At 33.4% G+C, this 25,830-nt stretch overlaps 1 protein-coding gene across 1 annotated transcript; it reads left to right on the top strand.

Moving 5' to 3' along the window:
• The first annotated feature begins 4,290 nt into the window (after positions 1-4,290).
• On the top strand, positions 4,291-24,352 carry LOC110882057 (structural maintenance of chromosomes protein 6B). The gene is made up of 28 exons (XM_022130160.2): positions 4,291-4,644; positions 4,743-4,848; positions 5,500-5,633; positions 6,006-6,061; positions 6,545-6,631; positions 6,758-7,078; positions 8,473-8,592; positions 9,225-9,359; positions 10,634-10,710; positions 10,842-10,917; positions 11,200-11,274; positions 11,466-11,570; positions 11,656-11,825; positions 12,437-12,539; positions 12,632-12,744; positions 13,630-13,834; positions 16,735-16,866; positions 17,573-17,687; positions 18,533-18,618; positions 18,725-18,820; positions 18,960-19,096; positions 21,022-21,124; positions 21,222-21,301; positions 21,386-21,464; positions 21,569-21,626; positions 22,624-22,721; positions 22,830-22,924; positions 24,152-24,352. The coding sequence occupies exons 1-28, from the start codon at positions 4,503-4,505 to the stop codon at positions 24,207-24,209; spliced, it is 3,162 nt and encodes a 1,053-aa protein (XP_021985852.1). The 5' UTR covers positions 4,291-4,502; the 3' UTR covers positions 24,210-24,352.
• The last annotated feature ends 1,478 nt before the right edge of the window (positions 24,353-25,830 follow it).

Genomic DNA, 25,830 nt, shown 5'->3' with positions numbered 1-25,830 from the left:
TTATAGCTATGTATTAGAGTATTTTTTCTAAACCAATCACGTATTATGTTTAGCTATTACCATTTACCACTTTCATCTGAATAATATTGTAATAGAGACAACCTATAGACTTCCTTTGAAATAATTTATCACTTTGTGGTTTTCATCCATAATATATTTGTCAAATAAATAAATGAGAATATTGCTTAAATCCTTTTATATTTTACTTATGTTTTCCTCTTAAATCCTTACGACTTATTTTTTTCTTAAATCCGACTAGGGAATAAATCAATTAGATTTTGCGTAAACATTTTAACACGATTAGATATTGCCTAATATTTTAACATAGTATGATATATTTTAACATACGCTTACCTTATGGTGTAACACGAGTTGAACCTTAGTAGACGTAACTTGTTTTCTTTATTTCTAGATATAGTTTTGATCATATCACGGCTTTAATTTTCTAGGTTTTTTGTTTCGGTTGCTATACCGCATGACATTACTATACTAGTACTGTCTTGAAACAAATCGATAGCGACTAAATTCCCGCTGCGTAGCGTGGAGAATTTTGCTAGATGTAAAGTGCTAGTTCCGACTTTCAACCGGTTACACACGTGTTTTAAATGTGTATCCTTTTATCTCAAACACATGTTTTTTAAAAGCTCACTTCAAATACTGTTTGAATAGTGGTAGAAAATAATTGAACAATTATGATGTTGTGATGACGAATCAACCTATATTGTTCTCTCTGGTTTAGACGTAAAGTATTAACTAAGTCCATTAGAATGGTTTTAAAGTTTTTATTAGATGATATTATACAACATTTAGTTATTATTGGTCGTGTTGGTATTTGGTATGGGCAGACAAACTTTGAGTTGTTACCGGCATACCATTTTTGTTAAATCATTTGTGACATGTCTTCAAGGTGTCACCTTTGTCGGATCATTTTTACCATCTTCGTTGGACCACCACTAGTCATCGACAATTCATTTGCTAAACGATAGTGTAAGGGTTGGGCTCCATTTGTTGAACGATAGTGAGATCGAAAACAATAAAGGGGTGGGGTGGAGTGGGGTGGGGTGGGGGACGGGGTTATTTTCTTTATTTGTATTTTTTAAGTAAATCACGTGAATAATTAATAGTCAATAATGTCATTTGCCAAAATGACAAAACTATATAAATTTTTTAATTAAAAACTATATAATTTTTTAATTAAAATTAGTATTTGATCCTAAAAAATTGTTGGCGGAATGATAACCATATATATATATATAACAAAATTTTAGTTTCTTAAATGTAAGTATAAATGTGTTACTTATTACAATCAACATTAGTTATATATGTAATAGTTAACCTATATAAAATGAAAGGAGAGTGCTAAAATAGAATTATGCAAAATAATGAAATATCCTTTGATCATGGCTTTCGATACGGATCTCGTGGGCGTTAATTTAAGTTGTTGGGCTTCTCATGCGTTAAACATAGCAAACAATAACCATATTACTCCTACAATAGTACAAGTGTACAACGTCATTAACTTGTCACTAATAATTTAATGAAACTAGTATTAAACTCACCCGTGTTGCAGTGGGGGCGTAAAACTGTGTCAAATAGCACCAATGTCACACAACTGCTAGCGACTACCAACAATGAAGTTGCGGCGTGTTAATACAAAGAAATTAGACCGAAACGTAAAAAATAGAAAATAACAACTAAGTCGATTTAGGACACGCGCATTGCGACAGACCTGTCAAACGGGAAAAAAATAGGCAACGCAAAAATGTTAACCCACACACGCACGTTGCGCCGTGTTAACTTGCAGAAATTGAAACGAAACGTAAAAACGTTGAACCATGCAAGCACGTGTTAACTCGCAAAATTTAGAACGAATCGTAAAACAAAATTGCAAAATATGAAAAGTACAGAGTAACAAAGTTGAAAGTAAAATGGTTGTAAAGTTAAATTGCAAAAGATTGAAAACTTTTAGGTTAATAGTAAAAAATAAATAATTGTGGATTATAAGTGTAATATCAATTTTTTTGAAAACCTCTCCAAGCATTTCGTACAACTCCTCTATGCACAAAGATGTTACAAATTTATAATTTGTAATAATATCGGTTTTTTTTCATCACTAGTTTTATGCCCCACCTGTGTTGTGGGGCGCTATGCCGAATATAAAAAAAAACAATATCATAGTTTTGTTAGAAAAAAGCTAAAACGATAGCAAGACTATAACTTTTAGCTTGGGACAAAACTGTAATTTCTCAGAACCAAGGACCAATGAGCTAATGCTAAGCAGCTGTCTGACACGAATCAAAATTACATCAAGTCAACCAATTATAATTAAACAATTCCATAGTTTTGCTAAAAACTAAAACGATGGGAAGTCTGTAATTTTTTACTAGGGCAAAATCGTAAATTTGAACTGGGGATAAAATCGTAATTTTATCAAAAGCTAAATCGATAGCAATACTGTAACTTTAATTGGGGGCAAAAATGAATTTTTGACAGGGAAAATTCATAATTTAAACCTGGAGGTAAGATTGTAATTTGTTCGGTCCAATAGGAAAGTGCTAGGCAACAGCCTGACACTATTCCCTACCACGGACTTTGTTACACACACACACACACACACACACATATATATATAAACTAGTGTTATGCCCGCCTGCGTTGCGTGGCGCTAAACCGAATATTTATTAGTTTAATAACATGTACGTCTTTATTTCGGTCACTTATACATGTTACTTATAACACGATCTAAACAAAAATACATCGAGTGAACCAATTAAACCAAAACACTACTATAGTTTTGCCAAAAAAATAACAAAAAACGATGGCAAGCATGTAATTTAGAGCTGGGGGCAAAACAATAATTTGTTAGGACCAATTAGTGAGTGCTAAGCGGCTGTTTGGCACGAATAAAAACTACACTGAGTCAATCAAGTAAAATAAAACACTATCATAGTTTTGTCCAAAAAAAACGATGGCAAGATTGCAATTTTGAACTAGGGTAAACCGTAATTTTGAAATGGAGGCAAAATAATATTTTGAACTGAGGGCAAAACAATAGTTTTATTTTGAACTGGGGGCAAAATCGTAATTTTTAACTGAGGGCAAAATCATAATTTTAAGATACGGGAAAAAAAGTATTTTGAACTGGGGCGAAATCATAATTTTAAACTGGGGATAAAATCGTAATTTGGCAGGACCATAGCTGGGGCAAAACCATATTTTATTTTGAACTGGCGGCATGATCGTAATTTTTAACTGAGAGCAAAATCGTAATTTTAAGCTGAGGGCAAAACCAAAATTTTATTTTAAACTGTGTGCAAAATCGTAATTTTAACTATTATATGCTAACTTAAAAAAAAAAAAAATATTGATTGCCGCCACATTTGTCAAATCAAATTAGAGAACTATTCCCTTTAAGGGGAAATGTATATGTTGAATAATAATATAAGTTAATCTATTCACATCTTATAGAAAAAAAAGTTTTTTTTTAATAATTTTAGAACAAGAAATTTTCTATAATCCTGTCATCTACAACCCTAAATGTTGAAAGCTAAGCTTTCCTAAAGGCTTTGCTTTGATTCTTGTATTTGCAAGCTTCATCAAATTCTATAATACAGGAAATAATTAGAGAGAATTAATGATGATTCTTTAAATATAGAGATTCATTATTTATTCTATGTATTTATTTTATAAATTTTGTGAATGAAAAAAACGAAAAGAAAGAACTAGTAGAAAAGAAAGAAAATTTAAAATTTAATAGGGTTAGTCGATACATATGAAGATTTTTATTAGGTTTTAATTTTTTTTAAAAATAAATACGGTTTTTAGTTAAATCATAAGGATAGAGATAAACAATTTACTTAGAAGTGCACAAAATAACTGATTAATTAACCGGTTAATAACCGATCAAGAAATAACCGCTTAGTGGTTATTTTAAACCGTCGGTTAATAATCGGTTATTGACATTCAATATAGAACCAGTTATTAACCGGCAGACCGGTTAACCAAAAAATAAAAAAAAGAAGCAAAAAACCCAGTTATTAATCGGAAATAACAGGTTAATTAACCAGACCGGTTAAAGTAATAACTGGTGAAAGTCAAATTAACCGGTAAAACCGGTTAATTGAATTAGTTATTAAAATTAACCAGTTTGTCCACCTCTACTCTGATAAAATAAGTTTCTCTAACATTTCAATCTTCGGGATTTTGACCTGCTTCATGAAATAGCAGTTTTTCCAAAGCCCAAAATAACGGCCCATAAAACCCAAACTCTCAACTCATAAACCGATGGGCTAACTTATCATGCACTCTTTCCCCTTTCCCGCCATTTTCTCCCCCAATTCTGAGAGAATTTCGCTAGGGTTTCAGAAATTGATCAAGAAGAACGAACAATTGCTTCTTGTAGCTGTTAATGGTGGAAATTGAAGTCAATCCAGTACTCAACGTCACTCATACGATCACCAATTAGCACATCATATCTCGTTAAAGTGTTTCAAAGCGAAAAAATGGCGGAAGCTAGGGTTTCTAACAGAACGCCTCTGCGAGCAGGGATAATAACCAAAATTAGAGTCGAAAACTTCATGTGTCATAGTCATATGGAGATTGATATGGGAGATCGGGTTAATTTCATCACCGGACAAAACGGAAGTAAGTCGAATTGTGTGTTTTGATACTCTGTATATATTGTTTGATTGATTTCAAAGTTTTATATCTATTTTTGTGTTGTTTGTTTACGTGTTTTGTAGGTGGAAAGAGTGCGATACTTACGGCGTTGTGTATAGGGTTTGGTTGTCGTGCGAAAAGTACAGATAGGGCTACTACAATGAAGGAGTTTATAAAGACTGGTTGCAGGTTTGTTGGTTTGTTTGTGTTTGAAACCGAGTGTAGGGTGGTGATCCGAGAGCTCTGTTCGTTTAACTTTGAGAGAGCTCGGGCTCGTTCAGAGTATTATTTCTAAAGCTCGAGCTCTGTTCGTGTGTAGTTATTCGAGCTTGAGCTCCGACTTGTTTACTATTTGTTAATTATTCAAGTATTTATTTATATATTTATAGCTATTTACATATGTATTTATAGTTATAACTTTATATAAATTCTAATATAGATTATATAATTATATAATTATTTTTATCATAACTTTGTATTTATTTAATAATAATAATAACATTAATAATTATATAAATACAAATTATATAAATAAAAAGCTTGTTTAGGCTCGCGAGCCGGAACGAGCTTGATATGTGAAGCTCGGGCATGGGCTCGTTTATACACGAGCCTCAATATAGCTCGAGTTTATAGCGAGCCGATCTTGAGTTGCTCATGAGCCGACTTGGCTTGTTTACACCCCTACAAGCGATGGTAGTTTTTTAAAGGTTAATTATGTTGAACTGTGTTAATTTGGTTATCTGCTGTTGTCTATATCACTTGTTTTTTGACCCTAGGTAATGTAGATGTTTTTTTTTTCTACATATGATCTATATTTTAATGCCTTGTACTTGTTTGCAGCTACGCCCTTGTTCACTTGGAAATTAAAAATCAGGGGGAAGATGCTTTTAAGCACGACCTTTATGGAGATATGATAATTTTAGAGCGTAGAATCACCGAATCATCAAGTACTAGCGTTCTTAAAGATCATCAAGGTTTTTGATTTACCTTATTTTTTTTTCTCATTGCATTTTTTTACAAATTTTATGCTTTAACTGTTTAGATGAGTATCATACTAACAAGGAACATAAGTTTTATATTAGCCGGATGCTATTGGGACATACAATATATCGTTTCATTTATTAAGGGCACTTTGTTAATTGTTATATGATCAACTTGGAAATCTAAAGAACTTAATTTTATTACAGTTTTGATATTGACAACAGGGGTTTGGGGTAGTTTAGTTGATCTAGGTGGTTTATTAGTTGTTAATTGCACTAATTGCACTTTGCTATTACATACTTTTTTATTCGTTGATGCACAATGCTAGATGACATCTTCCCATTACTAAACTAAATTTGCAACAGGGAAAAAAGTGGCTGGCCGAAGAGAAGACATCCGTGAGCTTGTGGAACACTTTAATGTGCGTATTTGCTTAAATCTCCCATTTATTTTTGTTATATATATAGGATAGATATCAAGAAGGAACCCCCTTGAGTTGTGAGTACTTCGAGAATTCCTACTTCCCGTGCAAGTTTTGACACCATTTTTTGGATGAACATGTTTCAAACGCATCTGTAAAAAAATTGCTGAACGGTGTTTTACGCCATTTACACTACTGTAAAAAAGCTGCTGACGCCTGACATCAGCATTTACACTACTATAAAGGTTTTTTACGCTAATGTAAATTAACGCATATAATTTTTTATTTTTCTTGGAAAAGTTGATTTTTTTGGTAATTTGTTTTTTTGAAAAAGCCTTTTTTAGCCGAGTTCTTGAAGTTCTCACGACTCTAGGGAGTTTTCATTTTACCCTAACCCTCTATACACACACATACACTCCATAACTTGCATAAAACGTGTTACACATTATACATATTCTAGACATTTGTCATTTTCATCTGCAGATTGATGTTGAGAATCCTTGTGTAGTAATGACTCAGGACAAGAGTAGAGAATTTTTGCATTCGGGAAATGACAAAGATAAATTTAAGGTCTGACTTCGATCTTTGAACCAAGCAGTAGCTTTCTTTATGTAACTTCATTTCTCATTGACATGTATAAATTATGTTATAACGTTTTATAATGTACTTTCCTTTTTCTGTTGTGGTATTGCTCAGTTCTTTTTCAAGGCTACACTTCTAAGTCAAGTGGATGATTTGTTAAAAAGCGTTAAGGATAACCTTGATAAGGCGAATGGTGAGGTTGTTGGGTTGGAAAAATCAATAGCACCTATAGAGAAAGAGTTAAATGACTTGCAAGGGAAAATTAGAAGCATGGAGCATGTTGAAGAAATTGCTCAGCAGGTGCAGTTATTAACGAAGAAATGTGCATGGTCAGTGGTATATGACATAGACAAACAAATCCAGGTAGAGGTTGCAAGGATTAAAAAACTCGAAGAACGGATACCTCGTTGTCAAGCTCGAATTGATCAGCAAATTGTAAGTGAGAGCTATGCAGTTAGCCAGTTAATATTGGTTATTGGTCCCCATGCAAAAATCGGCATCAAATATCGGTACCGATATTCTCGGCGATATTGACCGATATTTGACCGATATTTCACCGATTTTTGACCGCTATTTCACCGATATTTCCGATATCAGTACTTTTTTTCTTAGTTCTACCATTCATCTATCTTTTTGTTGCTGCTATTAGTATTTTAAGTCTAAATTATTAATTTTTAGTGTTAAATGTTTGTGTTTTAAGTCTTAATCAGTTCCTACTTGCTACAATTGTTGTAAAAGGTTTAGTTGTTAATGGTAGGAGAGTGTACTGAATTGTTAGTGTTAAATTGCTGTATATATAAATCCAGCATGATATTAAAATTAATGATATCCCACTGCGATAACTGATATCTCAAATATCGGTCCTTGACCGATATCCGATTTTTTACGGCATTAAGTGCATAGTTTTGGCATTTACATCACTCAATGTAGTCTAGAAGTAAGTATGCTAACTAACTTGACAAAAAAACCATACATGTTTGATTCGTTTGGCCTTGCAATGTAGGGGTGAGCAAGTTAACGAATTAACCGATGTAACCAAACCGGTGACAACCGATTAACCGAAAGTTATGGTTCGGTTTTGGTTTTAGGGTGTAGCATAACCGAATTTACCGAATCAAACCGGTTATACATATAGTGATTTAAAATATGCGGTGTTGATGTTTTTTATCTTCAGTTTCTTGTTATAAAGGTAACCAAATCAGCAAGCTATTAAGTTTTTTAAACTTCACATACACAAAGTATTAAGCTATAAAAAAGATCTTACAGTTTGAATCCTTTATTTGTAACGGAAATTGTTTATGTAACCGAACATCTAAAGTGGTTAATTGATTAAATTCATTTTTTTGGTTGAATTCAGTTTTTTGGTTGAATTCAGTTTTATGGTTATTTAAGGCTTAAAACATTTGAAGTGGTTAATTGACCTATAATCGAATCGGAACCAAAGTTAAACTGATTAACCGAAACCAGTCAGTTAAATCTACAATAACCGAACATCTTGGTTTCGGTCTAGATTGGGGCTCAAACCTGAACCAAAACTTTCCGAGCACACCCCTATTAGAATGTAAATAATGTTCATATTGATGCTTTACAATTGCAATGAAAGTGCTATCAGAAAGATACACTACTTCATAGAGGTTTTATGTAGTTGGTGATAGATATTTTTACTTTATATTGGTTGTTAGTTATGGGATATAATATAATTTAGTTACATGAATTCTTACTATCAGTTGACAGATGTTTCTTCATTTCCTACTGATTTTCTGGTTCGGTAACGCCAAATTTGTAATTTTAGTTTGATATAAAGTTTACTCTTTTTTTTTATTTGGCAGGCGAAAGTAGCAGAAATACAGGACTTACTTGACAAAAAGAAAGCTCAAAGCGCCATTTTGATGGAAACTACCTCAAAAGCAAGGCAAAGGAAGAATGAATTGGAGCAGAAACTTTCTAAGGTATGTTATCTTTTGTGTGTTTTTTTTATTTGGATTAATCTTGTTTAAATAAGCAAAGGAAGATGGTTGCTGAAGTTTGAATTTTTGTACTTTGCTGTTTATTGTGAATCCTTAGGTTTTTTAATTACTTTTTTTTTGGTAAAATGCCATTTTCGTCCCTGAGGTTTGGCCAGTTTTGCGACTTTCGTCTAAAGGTTTGTTTTTCCGCATCTGTATTCAAAAGGTTTGAAATTTTGCCATTTTCATCTGGCTTGTTAACTCCATCCATTTTTCCGTTAAATGTGGGGTATTTCCGTATTTTTAGTTAACTTAAAGGGCAATCTGGTCTTTTTCAGGGGTATTCGGTCTTTTTACATAAAGTGAAAAAGACCGAATTGCTTTTTAAGTTAACAAAAAAGACGGAATTACCCCTAACTTAATGGAGAAAAATGGATGGAGTTAACGAGCTTGATGAGAATGGCAAAATCTCAAACCTTTTGGATCCAGACGCGGAAAAACATACCTTTAGACAAAAGTCACAAAACTGGTCAAACCTGAGGGGCGAAAAGGGCATTTTAGTCTTTTTCTTTAAATATATCGTTTTCAAGTACAAATATTATAGCTTTCTTACTAATAGAAAGATTGAATTTTAGGCTACAAAGGAGAAGCTTGAGTTGGAGCAAGAATATTATCGCAGAAGTAACAACATTGGTAAGATGGTCAAAAGGATTAAGTTGCTTGAGCAGCAAATCAATGATGTAAACGAGCAACAAATTAAGGACACACAGGTTTTACTTTTATCTAATCTTCCTGTATGATTGCTTTCGGTTCGCATATAAATGCACATGTACCAGATGTAATTTATTTAGTTGGCTTATGTTTTTTAAGCGAGAATGGTCTTTGCGTATGCAGCCGTATTGCAGAGTAACATCATAAAGAACAAACAGAAAAGTGGAAAACGAAAAAAAATATTGTTATTCTAATAGAAAAACAACAAGATATTCGTATGGTATGCTACAAGGTACATACAGTAGTACACAAGGGTGAGCAAAAAAGCAAACCAAAAAGACCGCTTTAACCAAACCGACCAAACCGAAAAAAAGGGAACCGAACTGAAAAAACCAAAAATAACCGAACTGAATAACCTAAAAATTCATTATTTAAATGTTTTTTATATATTGATTTAAGAATTATTATTTTTATTCTTGAATGTTAATTACATTAACTTGTTTAATTATCTTTGAAATGATATTTTCATTGCCTACAAGAAATTACAAAATTTAACATAAAAATTAAATTATTTTCAAAGTATTATAAAAGAAAATGTGTTAATACAAACTTTGGAGAAACATAAAAATAGATTAGAAGGTTAGGTTTGTGTGATCGAAGAAAGATTCTTAAATCTTGGTTTATACTTTTTATAATTTTGTTCCTAAAACAGAAAAACCGAACCAAATCGCTGCTAAAACTGAAAAAAAAACTGAAACCGAACGGTTTTCAAAAACCGAACAATTCGTTTACGGTTACCTAAAAACCGAACCGAACCGTGTACACACATACGTTATCAACTACAGCTGCAGATTACTTTATTAGTGTGTCTTAACTAGAATCAAAAGCCTAATAATATAGTTAGACTAAAGCAAATAACCATTAAAGAAAAATGTTGCACGTAAATGAGCAAACATTGGAAAATTCTCATTCATTGTACAATGAATTGAAATTTTCTGATGCTCTCTCATTTACTTGCAACATCTTTCTTTAATGGTTATTTGCTTTAGTCTAACTATATTATTAGGCTTTTGATTCTAGTTAAGACACACTAATAAAGTAATCAGTAGCTGTAGTGAATAATGTATGTGTACTGTAAGATGTGATCACATGATTGATGGGTCAATTTGGGAGATTTGTGCCTTGTCGCATACAAAGATCTTATTTTTTTTTCTATTAGAATAACAATGTTTTTTTTCGTCTTCAATTTAATTGTTTGTTCTTTATGATCTCAGTCTGCAAACACCAACAAAGGTAAGCTTAATAGAACTTATTCTTTTTTGGTTTTCTGTAGGCTGAAGAGTCTGAGATGGAGAAAAAACTGAAGGAGCTTCAAGATGAGATAAATGCTGCTGAATTAGAGTCTCAAAGGTGTCTTGTTTGTTTCACGAATCCTTTTGTATATAGTAGTGATTCACGATTTCACTCTTTAACATTGATGTTTGTGCTTAACCAGTAACGAAGCTTATTCTTTTTTAAACTTTTTAATTGTCAATCTTCAGATTGAAGAATATTGAGGATCAAGTATCTGAAAGTTTAGTTACTGCAAGGGATGAACTTAGAACACTCACTTCTGAGGTATGAATTCCATTTTCTACTATAGGCTTTTTTTAAACATATTTAAACTGCTCTGATAAAGCTGCAAGTATCTTTAACGAATTCTTGTTATTCTGAGCTGCAATAGTTTTTTGCTACCATTATCCTTTATTCTGGTAGACTTTGGCATATAATCTTTATAGTTCTTCTAGTTTTAACTGTTGAGATCTTTTACGTCTGGAACTGTTTATTTCTATGTTGCTTTAGTTGCAAAGACATTATACATCCTTATATCTTTCTTTGCTGATCTTTTTTCTATTCCAGATCGAAGATTGTGAGAAGAGGGTTAACGAGAGTCAGCGTCGCATTCGTGACCTGCGACTTAATCAAACACACAAGGTTTGACATATATATATGCGTGTGTGTGTGAATATGGATACGTTTTGTCTATTTCTATATTTTTCATTAATTAACGTGTTTATTATGGTCACATCAAAAATATTATCACAGTAATAATCTGAATGTTTGAATAAAACAATTTAGAAGGTTATAAGTCGTTTAAAACAGATGTTGGATTTCTTTTTTCGCAGGTGACAGCATTTGGAGGCTATAAAGTTACCAATCTTCTACAGGTTATTGAGAGGAATCACCGCAGATTTAAAAAGCCCCCTATTGGTCCTATAGGCTCTCATGTGGTCAGTAGTTAGAACTTATTATTCTTATTCTCTTTTTCACATATCTATGAATGAGGTCATGTATATATATATTTTATAATTACAGGCATTAATTCAAGGTGATAAATGGGCCGTTGCTGTAGAAAATGCAATTGGCAAATTACTTAATGCTTTTATAGTGACAGATCATAAAGATTCTCTCGTATTGAGATCGTGTGCTAGAGAAGCCAACTACCCCTACCTTCAGATCATTATATATGATTTTTCTATACCGAGGTATGTTACATGACCCGAACCTAACACGAAATTTGCGGGTTTGGGTTTAGGTTAAACGGGTTCGGGTCAGTTTCAGGTTGAACTTGCAAACCTGTTTAGCTAAACTGATTGGGTTCGGGTCAACCCGGTCGGGTTGGCGGGTTGACCCGTTTAACCCATTTATATTCAATTTTTTAGAGTATGTTTTATACTTTTATGTCATTAATTTAAGTAGGTGTGTATTTTATGCCATAACTAAAACTTAAAACGAGAAGTTGACATAAGATTTTATAATTTAATTGTAATTGTATTAAATACATATGTGTTTTTTTGCACTGAATTCTAATTTTAATATATTAATTTGCGGGAAAAAAATTAAAAATAAAAAAATTCGGGTTCAACAGATCGTGTTTGCGTCATCCCGTGAATATTCGGGTGGTGTTCAGGTTCATATGCATGACACGATTTTCGGGGTCGAGTCGTGTTCAGGTTCATACGTATGACATGATTTTCGAATTAGTCTAAAATTTTCGGGTTCGGGTCGGGCTGGACCCGCCAACCCGCGAACACAACCCGTTTAATCATACTTGTTTAATAGTTCTTAGTGTCTGACATTTACACTTCTAATGTAGGTTGCAAATTCCACATCATATGCTTCCTCAAACAAATCACCCAACTACTATTTCAGTAATACAATCTGACAGTCCAACAGTAGTGAATGTTTTAGTTGATATGGTAAACAATAAATTTTCATTTGATATTTTGTTTTTTTTTGTCGGATTATTAGTGATCACTTTTTGTGTAAAAATTATGCTGTGTTTATGTAGGGCGGGGCTGAGAGACAAGTGCTTGTAACAGACTATGATATGGGAACTAGGGTTGCGTTTGACCAAAGGATTCCAAATCTGAAGGAGGTTTACACGTTAGAGGGCCATAGAATGTAAGATTAAATAATTAATAATTTTTCCCGTTCCATATTTTTTATGTGTGTTTTTGTTGTTTATTTATGATTAACATACGCTAATATTATAAAACATGCGAGAGTGTAGGTATTGCCTAGACTTGTAAACGAACCGAACGTTCATGAACTGTTCGTGAACTTGTTGGACGGGAAGTTTGTTTATTCTCGTTCAGTTAATAAACATGAACACAAATTTTCTTTTCATTTAATTAAGCGAACGAACATGAACACACGTTTTGTTCGTTCATGTATGTTCGTGAACGTCTGTTTATGTTCGTTCATTTGTGTTCATATATGTTCGTTTATTTACATTTGTTCGTTTATGTTCGTTTAAATTTAAATACATAAGTAGTTTTATTTATAAATTATAACATAAGTAGTTTTATTTATATAAATATTAAACATAAAAGGAACTTTCTAATTACTTTTATAAATATAACTAATTGGTTATTGGGCTTTCCAGTAATAAAAATGGGGTTTCCAATGGAATTAATCGTAATTAATCACTAATTTATATAAAAAAATCACGTTAAGTTCGTTTATGTTTAGTAAATTATGTTCATTTGTGTTCATTAATATTTATTCTGTTATGTTCATTAAATTATGTTTGTTTACGTTCGTGAACTGTTCGTTTAGGTTTTAAATGAACAAACATATGCCCATTTTCTTAATAAACGAACATGAACAAAAAAGTGTGTTCGATTATGTGTTCGTGTTCGGTTAAAGTTAAATGCACGAATTGATAGTTTAGCTGGTGATAGCTTAACATCTTAAGCAAACTTGCAAATAAAATATATATACTTATTTGTTTTGCATGATCAATACAGTACTTATTGTAATGGAGTAATTATGATGTCTTTGTAGGTTCTCACGTGGTTCGGCACAGACAATTCTACCTCCTAATAAGAGCGCAAGGACTGGGCGTCTCTGTAGTTCATACGATGATCAAATTAAAAAGCATGAACGAGAGGCACTACATATGCAAGAACAAGCACAGCAAATTCGAGGGAAGAAAAGAAGCTTTGAGGAACGGGTTCAGAATCTTCAGAATGAACTAAGCAATGCAAAAGTAAGATGCATATATCATAAATACAAATATTTGTTAGAGTAAATTCCTTTTTGAGTCTTTGTGTTATAGTGGTTTTAACCACCTGAGTCCAAAATAAAAAAAAGTTTAACTCCCTGAGTACCTAAATTTTCAATCTATAACTATTTGAGTCCAAATTTGTAACGCCGTTAACCAAATCTGTTAATTTTTTGTGAAAAGACTAAAATGCCCCTGCTAATTAAAAATAATAATTAAATAAAATTATATTTTCTATCTCTCTTCTTTACACAACCAGTCTCACTTTCTCTCTCGTTATCTCTCTCCCATCTCTAGGGCTGTAAACGAACCGAACAAACACGAACAAGACCTTGTTTGTGTTCGTTTGTTAAGAAATATATGTGTTCGCGAACCGTTCACGAACACTTATCGAACAAGATTTTATGTTCGTGTTCGTTTGTTAAGGTAATGAAGTTGTTCATGTTCGTTTGTGTTTGTTTGTTAATTTTAGGAAACAAACAAAAAGAACATTGACGAACACAAATGAGCACAAAATAATGTTCATGAACACAAATGGAAACAAATGAACACAAACAATCGTTCATGAAGAGAATATATAATACACTTACACTTATTAAATATTTAATTTGTCAGAATTTTGAAGTATTTAAATACATATAAAAACTAAAAACACTAATGAACTATCGAACACAAACAAACACGTTACCGAACGTTCACGAACATAAACGAACGAACACGACTTCTGTTCATGTTTGTTCATTTAACTAAACGAACAAAATTTCTTGTTCGTGTTTGTTTGTTTATTAAACGAACGAACACAAACGAACTTCCCGCCGAACGGAACGTTTGGTTCGTTTGCAGCCCTACCCATCTCTCTCTAACTCCACCACCATAAACCACCACCACAGTACATCACTGTTGCCACCACTATAAACCACCACCCCCAAAATCCCCAAAACCAGATCTGTATTCCGTCACAACCCCAAAATCTCCAAAAACCAACGTCAACTGTCACCCTTTCTACCTGGATGAAATCCCCCAAATCCTCAAAACCAACTAGATCATCATCGTCTAGCCTTTTAACACCAGAACCAAATCTTAATCTGGATGAAATCACACCTTCCTACCTGAAACAATGGTTCGGTTACTCACGTCTATACCAACGTCACAACGGATCCTGATTTTTACTCCCTTAATGACTGACCCAATAATTCACATCCCTGTAATGGACATTTCTTCCATCTCTACCTTCACTCTCCAATTCCCCAAAACGCCCTTCACTCAAACCCCCTAATTCTCAATCCTCGTATATGTAGCCAGATCTGAATGCGGTGGTCCGTTGGACCTCTTTTTTTCTTGCGCGTGGGGCGTTTGTAGTGATGGTGGTTGTTGTGCGGCGGTGAGGGTGGTGGTGATGTGGTGGAGGTGTGGTGATGGTGGTGCGGTGGTGGAGGGTGGTGGTAGGTTGTCTAGAAACGGAGAGAAAGGGGTTAAAACCACTAAAACACAAGGACTCAAACAGTGATTTACTCTATTTATTACTAGTATTTACTATCACTAAAATAATCATTCGGACTATCTTCAATCACATGTTTAACTCACCTTTTGCCCTTTATTTTGGTTTTATTAATAGCTAATGTAGTAATGTAGATTATAAATACTGTATTGTTAAGATAGAAATCTAGTTTACTTGAATAAACCGATTTTGGTGATTTTAAGCTTTTGAAAACACTTTGGGTGACTTTGGACCTGTTTTACACGGTCGACGCATTTCATTTGTTTTTATTTTAGCTAAGTTTTAAGGTTTTACTCGTTCGAGGTAAAATACAACCTAAGTCGACCCATATTTAGGCAAACAAGTTGAAGTTTCAACTTTTAGTTATTTTAATGAGGGCCATTAACTTGGATATGCCTAACGATGCATTATAGGGAAGAACAAAATGAATCAATTCATTTTTTCAGTTCTAAAAATATATACTACCTCCGTCCCATTAAAAGTGTCTTATTTTGAATTTTCAAAGTCTTTATTTATAAACTTTGACCTTAAATAATTTTGTTCATGTTAGATAATACTTAATGAAAGTTATATGATTTGAGTGTGTTTTACATGTGTTTTTATCGGGTTAATTTTCATCAAGTTTTATATAACACAAAAAATATATAATTAAAGTCAAAGTTTATAAATAAAGACTTTGAAAATTCAAAATATGACATTTTTAATGGGACGGAGGGAGTAAAATAAAAGAAAATTACAGAAACGAAATGTTTATTTATCACTCCTGCAATTCTGAAAAAATAGATGAGAATTTTTTTTTATATATATAGCCCACACATGGGTAAACGGTTAAAAATTTAAAAACATATGAAGATATTAGTTTGATGGTCTTTTATGTACATAAATATACGCATCATTATGTAAGAAGTACCAAATTAAAAAAATATGAAGCATTGATAAAAAATAAACAATTTAGGTTTATTCTTTTTGTCCTCGCAGGTGTTTAGTGCTCAGTGATGAACTTCACCCTAGCATCACACATTCACACACATACTAGGTTACCGACCTGTGTATTACACCGGTTAAATAAAGGAAATATTAATAGTTAGTAATGAAGATTTAGGAATTATAAAACGGTAATTTGAGATAAGAAATGATTGATTTTTTAATTAAACTTTTTAAATTAAGAATTAGGGTTTCGGGGTTCACAGAATTGTGACACGGCGTGGCGCAACCAATTACTTATTTATTTATTAGGTATGTATGTATACATAGATGGATAAGTAAATCTCCTATCAGGTGTGTGTGTGTGTGTATATAGAAGATAGATAGAGGGAGAGATTTACTTATTATGTCTATATGTATACTAGTACTTGTATTTTAGTAACTTATTTTTTTCTTCATTTAGAGACAACGCACTGGTGCAGAGAAGCGGGTAATGTCTAAAAAGTTAAGTCTAGAGGATCTGAAGAAATCTTATGCTGCAGAAGCCATGACTTCATCTGTTTCGAACGTTGATGAGCTCCATCACGAGATTTCAGTTTGTTTTTCTTCTCCACTTGTCTCTCTTTTTGACGGATGTGGCAATTTAACTTCATATACTTTTAAATGAGTTGATTTGTGTTGTGCTTTATCTAAAACTGGTGAAACAGGACCCAATCAAAAGAATTAGCTAAAACAGCAACGTGCAAACTTGTTGAAGCTTGAAAGTCGCCCAAAAGTTATTTTACTGCATGAAACATTTCAAACCGTTTTATTCAAATATTTCTATTTGTGTATATATATATATATGCACACACATAGGGGTTAGTTAACGTGCAATTGGCCTTAACGTACGCTGCGTATGAGATGAAAAAATAACATGCGGATTTAGGGTTACAACATGCGGCTTTTGTTCATACGTGATGAATATAACATGCAGATTTCGCATGTTTATAACATGCGGATTTCGCATGTTTATAACATGCAGATTTGGGATTTAAAAACATGCGGATTTGGTATGTTTATAACATGCGGATTTGGGTGATTTGTATGTCTGTTGCACATGCGGGTTTTCGTTTTTTGAGGATTATAACATGCGGAATTCACATCGTACGTTAAGGCCAATTGTGTGTGTGTATATATTATATATATTTGTAATTTCATTTATGCATTAGTAATTTATAATGATCAGTTTCAATCTGAATCTTTTTCTACCCGTTACCCAAACTTTCTATTCTGCCACTTCTAATTTGTACTATATCCAGAAAGTACAAAGCGATAAAAGTGAAAGCGAAGTTTTGCTTGAGAAGATTCAGGAGAGATTGAATGAAGCCGATGCTAAAGTGAATGAATTTAAAGTCTTGTTTGCCGAGCTAGGTGGTAAGTTCTTTTTAGATGTGTAGTATCTTGGATTTGGATATTACACACACGTATATGTGTGTGTATGTGATTGTCTCTCATATTTTAATTTCTATATTTTCCCATAAGAATATCTATTTAATAGGTAAAATAATTCCTTAAAAAAAAGGTCCGTGGCTTTTGCCACCAACCCTTTCTATCTTAAACTTTGTGACAATGTCAAAACTAACCCTTCTAACTTTGTAAATGTCACTTTGACCCCCCTTCAAGCATTCTAAAGTTTTGAGTTCACCCTAAAACTAATTTCTTACTTTTTTATTTTTTGTACATGTCGATGTCGGTATAAAATCGAGTTCCTCTACGTTTTAAAGTAATTTTTATTTGGAAACGAGGTGGGTCAGTTATATAATGTTTTATTTTTATGTACGTTTTGAGTTGGTCTACGTTTTGACGTAAATTTTGTTTGGAAACAAATTGGATGAAAATACATTTTCATTCGATGGTATAAATTTGAGTTACTATACGTTTCGACGTAAATTCGGAAACGAGTCAGGTCAATTGTAATCTATACTTAATCACGCCGCGCACAACGCCAACGCACGTGTTCATTTTATGTATGTTTTGAGTTGGTCTACGTTTCAAAGTAAATTTTGTTCGGAAACAAGTCGGGTCAAATATAATACATTTTCATTCAACGTCATGAATTCGGATTTCTCAACGTTTCAAAGTAAATTTAGTTCGGAAACGAGTCGGGTTGATTGTAGACTGTAGTCTATAATATATCACGCCGCATATGGTGCCGCTGCAACGCGTAAAAAAATTTGTTAAAAGTATAATGATTGGGGTTTATCTTTTTCCCAATACAGAACTGGCAAAAGCAGACATCAATGCTTTAGACAAAGCAACTCGTGAGTTGACTCAGATCGAAGAGGATCTAAGTGCTGCAGATGCGGTAACTTTCATCTTGTGGTTATCTCGTATTATTCTTTGATGTTTTCACTACTTTTTCATAGTTTGGTGTTTGTAGCAACTAATTTTGTAACCATAATTATATATAGGATAAACGCCATTTTGACGGACTCATGCAGCAGCAGGTTCATAAGAGGATTGAAACCTCAAAACAACAACTTAAGGAAAAAGAAAATGAGCGAAAGGTTTTTGTCCCGCTTTTTTTATATTGTTATCAACACTTATTATTATAAATGTTCATGGAAAATCACAGCATCTTATTTGTATCCACACACACACACACACACACATATATATATCTGATGTGTTGAATTATAAATGCAGATAAATTCTGAAAAGGCGTCTATTATATGTCCCGAGAGTGAGATTGAAGCCTTAGGAGGATGCGGCGGGGATACTTCTGAGCAACTTCAAGCCAACCTTAAAAGGCTAAAACTTAGACTTCAGCAAGAGAGCCAGAGGTAATACCCTAATATGACACGTTTGCTTATGAGTGGGCAGATTTGGGTTGTGTTAATCTCAAATGGGTCAAATAAAAAAGGTTCAGCAAAAAAGGGACCAGTTAAACGGGTTGAAAGTCAAAATAAGTCTATAATCAATGCATACAACCTTCTGAATTGTTTCACTTGAAGATCTTGATAGTTATTGTAATAATATTGTTTTTGTACTCATAACTACCACATTATATATATTGTTTAATTTAATATATAATTTAATTTAATATATATAATTGGAAAGGCTTCATGAATAGTAAAAGTCTTTCCATTTATTTTAGTTTTTCAAAAATATATAGATTTTTTAGTATATTTATTATTTAAATATGATAATAGTTTATTATTATATTATATTTACTTTTAACCTTTAACAAACTAAAGAATATTATTTTGGTATTGGAATACTGGTACCGTAAGTCTGTAATGAACCGAACCGATATTGACCGAACAACACCGGTACCGGTATGGGTATTCGTTTTTATGGATTTCAATCGATCTAAGCATGTGTTAATTTCTATTTGAGTACCGGTATCGCTATTGTACTGTAATCAACATAACCAATACTGACTGAAATCGTGCTGCGAAGTGCGGAGGAATCCAATATAACAAAAAAAAATTAGGCAAGATGAAAGGTGCCTATTTTTTTGTCTTGGGAAATTGGCCTGTAATAATCCCATCTAGACCTTATTGGCCATTAATAATCCCACCTCAGAATATTCCCCCCACCAGTCCCACCTTTCACCCATTTTTCCTACAATGGTCCCCCGTTAAAAAATCTTAACGGAGTTAAGCTTTTTTCCAAATTACAAACAGATTTTTTAGGGCTTTTGATTAGAACGACGATACGAGTCTATTGATGTAAAACTTGCCTCGAAACGGTGCTCCAAACGATGAAAATGGCACTTCAATTCGGGTGTTTAAATTTCCAATTAACCAAAATCAAGTCACTTGGAGCACCATTTCGAAGTAAGTTTTATATCAATGGACTCGTATCATCATTCTGATCAAAAGCCCTAAAAAATCTGTTTGTAATTTGGAAAAAAGCTTAACTCCGTTAAGTTTTTTTAACGGAGGACCATTGTAGGAAAAATAGGTGAAAGGTGGGACTGGTGGGGGGAATATTCTGAGGTGGGATTATTAATGGCCAATAAGGTCTAGATGGGATTATTACAGGCCAATTCCCCTTTTGTCTTTTATGATTTTTGTCTTTTAGTGAATTTTATGTTTTTGTATTTTTTTCACGGGTAGTCGGGTATTATCGGAACATGTATTGTTATTCGCTTTTATCGATCTTCGCTTTTATGGTTTGCAATGACTCAAGCCAATAATGATTCGGGTCAAATATAATACTTTTTCAATAGGCGGTATAATTCGAGTTACTTTTTGTTTTGACTCCGCCGCAACACGTGGTACCATTCTCTCACGTAAAAAAACACTATTTACTTGCATGCTTTTTGCAAGTACGTTTCAATACAAAATCCAATTTGGTTTACATTTCAACGTAAATTTTCTCGGTTATGGGTCAGGTCAAATATAATACGTTTTCGTGCTTATTTTCATGTGCGTTTTCAGTTGGTGCACGTTTTGACGTAAATTTAGTTCGAAAACGTGTCGGGTCAAATGTTTGACGGTATAAGTTCGAGTTACTTTAAGTTTCGACGCTGCCGCAACGTGAAGCAGGTCAAAATACTAGTTAATTATCTATAAAAGAACTTAAAATTTTTACAAAGAATTGTTTTCAGGCCGGCCCAATGTGACTTGCCTGTAGCCCAAACCTGTTTGACCCATTACCCAATCTACTCAATGCGCTCTTCTTGCTACCTCTATGTGGGGGGGGGGGGGGTTTCGAAATCATTTTATTTTTCAGATTCATGAAAATGTATCAACTGCAGGCATGTGGAATCTATTGATGAACTTCGGATGCAGTATAATAAGAATGAGCGTAAGATCAAAAAACAACGCGAAACCTACAAAGCATTTAGAGATAAACTTTCTGTAAGTTACTATTTCTTATAATATCCTTTGTGTTATCGTTATGTTGATTTATAATATTGATTTTTTGTCTTTATCTTTATCTTCATGCCAACTTCAGGCAATTCATACGGCTCTTGACAAACGATGGAGTAAGTTTCAGAGGAATGCAACTCTTTTAAAGAGGCAGCTGACGTGGCAGTATGATATTTCACCTTGTCTTTAGAATATACGATCTATCCTTCCAAAAAAAAAAAACTGCTTACGTATTAATTGTTGTGGTAGATTCAATGGTCATCTTGGAAAAAAAGGGATCAGTGGTCACATTAAAGTTAGTTACGAGGAGCAGAAGCTTTCAATAGAGGCAAGTAACTAGAATTATTCAAAATTACTTTACTAAATGCTCAAATGATCATGCAATGTTCAGATGATCAAGAACATATAAGTCCTTGTTTTTTTATTTTTCAGGTTAAGATGCCACAAGATGCATCTACTAGCAATGTTCGTGACACTAGAGGGCTTTCAGGTTTCTTATATTTGATTAACATTTTTATACTTGTTTTTTTATTTTTATTTTGAGTAAACTGCCATTTTGGTCCCTAAGGTTTGGTCACTTTTGCCATTTTAGTCCAAAACTCAAACCTTTTGCATCTGGGTCCTGTGGTTTCAGTTTTATTGCCATTTTGGTCCAAAAATGAAATCAAGTCATATCTGTCTTATAAAATCCTGCAATTTTGTCATTTTCCTCAGAGCAAATCAAGTCATATTTGTCTTATAAAATATGGTATTTATTTATAAAAAAGAAATGATCATTTTGCCCCTGCGGAAAAGGACAAAATAGCAGGATTTTATAAGACAAATATGACCTGATTTCATTTTTGGACCAAAATGGCAAGAAAACAGAAACCACAGGGACCCAGATGCAAAAAGTTTGAGTTTTGGACTAAAGTGGCAAAAGTGACCAAACCACAGGGACCAAAATGGCAGTTTACTCTTTTATTTTTATTTACTATATCTCAAACGGGTGACTTGTAAAAATTTAAATTGTAGATGAAAATGAAACGGGTCAATTGTATCAAAGATTCGTATATTTTAATATCATTTTTTAAAGAACTATTATTATTATTATTATTATTACTACTATTATTACTACTACTACTACTATCATATCTGACACACTAGTTAGTTAATATTTAGAGTAAAATGCCATTTTCGTCCCTGAGGTTTGGTCAATTTTGCGACTTTCGTCCAAAGGTTTTTTTTTTTTTTTTCGCATTTGGATCCAAAAGGTTTGAAATCTTGCCATTTTCATCCGGCTCTTAACTCCATCCATTTTTCTCGGTTAAGTCAAGGGTATTTCCCTCTTTTTTGTTAACTTAAAAGGGCAATTCGATCTTTTCAGGGGTATTCGGTCTTTTTACATATAGTGAAAAAGACCAAATTGTCCTTAGATGTTTTGTTAATGGTTTTTCTCTTGATACAAGCAACTCACGTAAAAAATATCGTCTTTATGGTGGTTGCAGGAGGGGAGCGATCATTCTCAACTCTCTGTTTTGCGCTAGCTCTTCACGAGATGACAGAAGCCCCATTTCGAGCTATGGATGAGTTTGATGTGTTTATGGTTAGCAACTTTCATGTCTCAAAGCGTTCATTTTCATTATTAGAAGAATTATCCTACCATAAAATTGAATGATATTTAAATGGTTCTTTATTTCTGTTTAATTTTCAGGATGCTGTCAGCCGGAAAATCAGCTTGGATACAGTTGTAGATTTTGCTCTCACACAAGGTTCCCAGTGGATATTTATCACGCCTCACGATATAAGGTAAATAACAGACCTACACATTTGTAAAGGTGACAGTTTTGACCCACTTATAAATCGGTGGATTCGGGTTATGTTTTATCTCTAACAGGTCAAATGCGGTATAAAGCACGTCTTAGTTAAAAAAAAGCAGGTCAATCGTGAACTTGCTAGGTCGATCCGAATGGGCCTGTAAATGAACCGAACGAACACGAACAAAGACATGTTCGTGTTCGTTCATTCAAGTTTAACCGAACACGAACATATAATCGAACACATTTTCTTGTGCATGTTCTCGTTGATTAAGAAAATGGGCATGCTCGTGTTCGTTTATTTTTTTAAACGAACAGTTGACGAACTTAAACATAAACAAGCAAACTTAAACGACTATAATTTAACAAACAATAAATAACACAAATGAACATAATTTACTAAACATGAACGAACATAAAGTAATTTTTAAATAAATTAGTGATTAGTTACGATAAATTCCATTGGAAAACCCATTTTTATTACTAGAAAGTCCAATTACCAATTAGTTATATTTATATAAGTAGTTAGGAAGTTCTTTTATGTTTAATATCTATATAAATATAACTACTTATGTATTTAAATTGAAATGAGCATTAACGAACAAACATAAACAAATGTAAATAAACGAACATAAATGCACACAAATGAACGGACAAAACACGTGTTCATATTCGTTTGTTTATTAAATAAACAAACTTCCCCCCGAACAAGTTCACGAACAGTTCAAGAACGTTTGGTTCGTTTCCCGGCATAGATCCGAACATGATCCGTTTAGCTAAACGTGCTAGTGGGTTCGACTAGAAACCGACACAAACCTGTGTAGACTAATTTATCTTTTTTACAACGAGATGGATGACATGCATCTATCTGCCCGTTGGTTGTTTTGGAGCCGGGGGTCTCTCAGGAAGCAGCCTCTCTATTCGTAGGATAGAGGAAAGGTTTGCCTACATCCCACCTCTCCCAGACCCTACCAATAGTTCTGCTATTTGTGGGATTTACTGGGTATGGTTGTTGTATGGATGACATGCATCCACTCTCACTTTACTTTTCTTTTCCATGTGTCACAATCTCATTGTTAGGAAGATAATTAGGCACGTATATCATTTCTCCGTTTGGTTTGACTCATATGGAAAAGTGACACGTGTGCTCAACTAGTACTTTATATTTACAAATTGTTATGAAGATAGAAAAATCTTAGTAGTTTACATGTCCTTGCAGCATGGTAAAACATGATGAGAGAATAAAGAAGCAACAAATGGCTGCTCCTCGGTCATGAACAGAACTACCTCATGTTTTTAGGTTATTTTTTGTGACATTTTTTGTTTATTTGAAATGCTGAATTGTAAATTATGATGTAACTTTAAAACCTAAACATCTTCACTCAGCATGAAAGTAAGATCAATGTCTATTGAACTGTCCCCTATGTCATGTCAACATTGCCCAAATCATGTTCTGATAATTTCATGTTGTACGTTCTCTTTGTTGACTGGTCAACAACATATTCCGGTTGATATGCACAGGGTTGAAATTATATATATCTAAAATAAAGTTCATTTTTTTGGTCATGTCACTTGGAAAGATTTGATACTTTAACTATTCCTTATGTTGGTTAATTGCAAAAAAGATGAAATTCAAACTGTTTAGATTTCTTTAAAAGTTCAACATTCTTGTGTTGTGGGTTAATTAAGCCCATTGCCACATCACAACTACGTCGTATCACATAAGAACTTGACCATTAACTAAATATCTGTTAACTATGTGCTGTGGGTTAAATACACAATAATAATAACTAAAAATAAAAAAAGGTGGCATGTGATTGGTTTCTACATCCATGGGCCTCACAATCATTCCTATTAACATTGTTAATGGGTTAATGAATTCACAATTCTATTCTCATTCACAGCCGCCGTTAACTAGCTAGCGTGAGGTAACAGTCGCTAACATCCTATGTGGCATCGTTAATGGGTTGCTAGTGAACCCACACACCTAGTCATAGTTTTAGTCCTTCCGTAGTCGAAGCCTAACCCCTTCATAACGCCCTATGGCTCCTCCCCACACCGCCCCGAGGGGCACTATACTGCTTGAACCCGGTTGCCTCGCGAAAATTATAACGGGGTACGTGAACACATTTGCCTCACACACACATGTATACAGTATATACATACATATATAATCACATATCTTCATAATCCCTTACTACACACATGTTAATATAACCCCTATAACCTCTATATTTTACTTTTTTTGCCATTTGTCATATAACCCCCATAAAGGAGGTTATATGGTCAACACATGGCTTTAGAAGGAAAGAATGTTAGTGGACTAGTACGGTTTTGAGTGATCCTAGATTGTTGTTTGTAGAGGTAAAAGAGTACAAAGGTAAGTGTGTTTAGATACTTTTTTTGATAGAACCCACCAAAGTTTGTAGTTCCTAATTCTTATTTAGAGAACACGCTGTGATTTTACAATAGAGACCCTAATTGTTAAAGAGAATACACATTGCTTAACAATATGAGTATCTAAACTCTTCTCATACAAAGAATCTACGATAAACAATTTACATGAGGGTATTATCTTGATTTACTAAGAATATTTTCATTTAATAAAGAGTGCGGCTGTGCAATGTCACTATATTGACCACCAGTGACGCAACTAGCCTATTAAATCAGGGGTATCTCAATTTTTTTTACCGTGCAATCATACAATTAAAAAAAAACGACAATAAATAAATAAAGTAAAACAAGTACTTAATAAATCTTTTTAACCTTGGCTTCCAGGTTGCCGCCCATACGTGAATAATCAGCATCATGTTGTGTTTTTGTTGGGTCTAGGACTATTGGGCTAATCAATTAGGCGAGTATTTCAATCGGGCTCCCTTATTCTATAAGTTTGAGTTG

This window comes from Helianthus annuus, chromosome 1, assembly GCF_002127325.2.
Source record: "Helianthus annuus cultivar XRQ/B chromosome 1, HanXRQr2.0-SUNRISE, whole genome shotgun sequence".
Classification (NCBI taxonomy): domain Eukaryota; kingdom Viridiplantae; phylum Streptophyta; class Magnoliopsida; order Asterales; family Asteraceae; genus Helianthus; species Helianthus annuus.
Note: the sequence above shows the minus strand (reverse complement) of the source record. Positions and strands in the feature narration are given on the sequence as shown.

What these genes read in the sequence shown, in the direction of transcription:
- LOC110882057 (XM_022130160.2), top strand. Translation starts at nt 4,503, where the DNA reads ATGGCGGAAGCTAGGGTTTCTAACAGAACGCCTCTGCGAGCAGGGATA. An exon ending in CTTCAGCAAGAGAGCCAGAG is followed by an intron (nt 19,097 to 21,021) that starts GTAATACCCTAA and finishes TATCAACTGCAG; the next exon opens with GCATGTGGAATCTATTGATG. An exon ending in CATTTAGAGATAAACTTTCT is followed by an intron (nt 21,125 to 21,221) that starts GTAAGTTACTAT and finishes TGCCAACTTCAG; the next exon opens with GCAATTCATACGGCTCTTGA.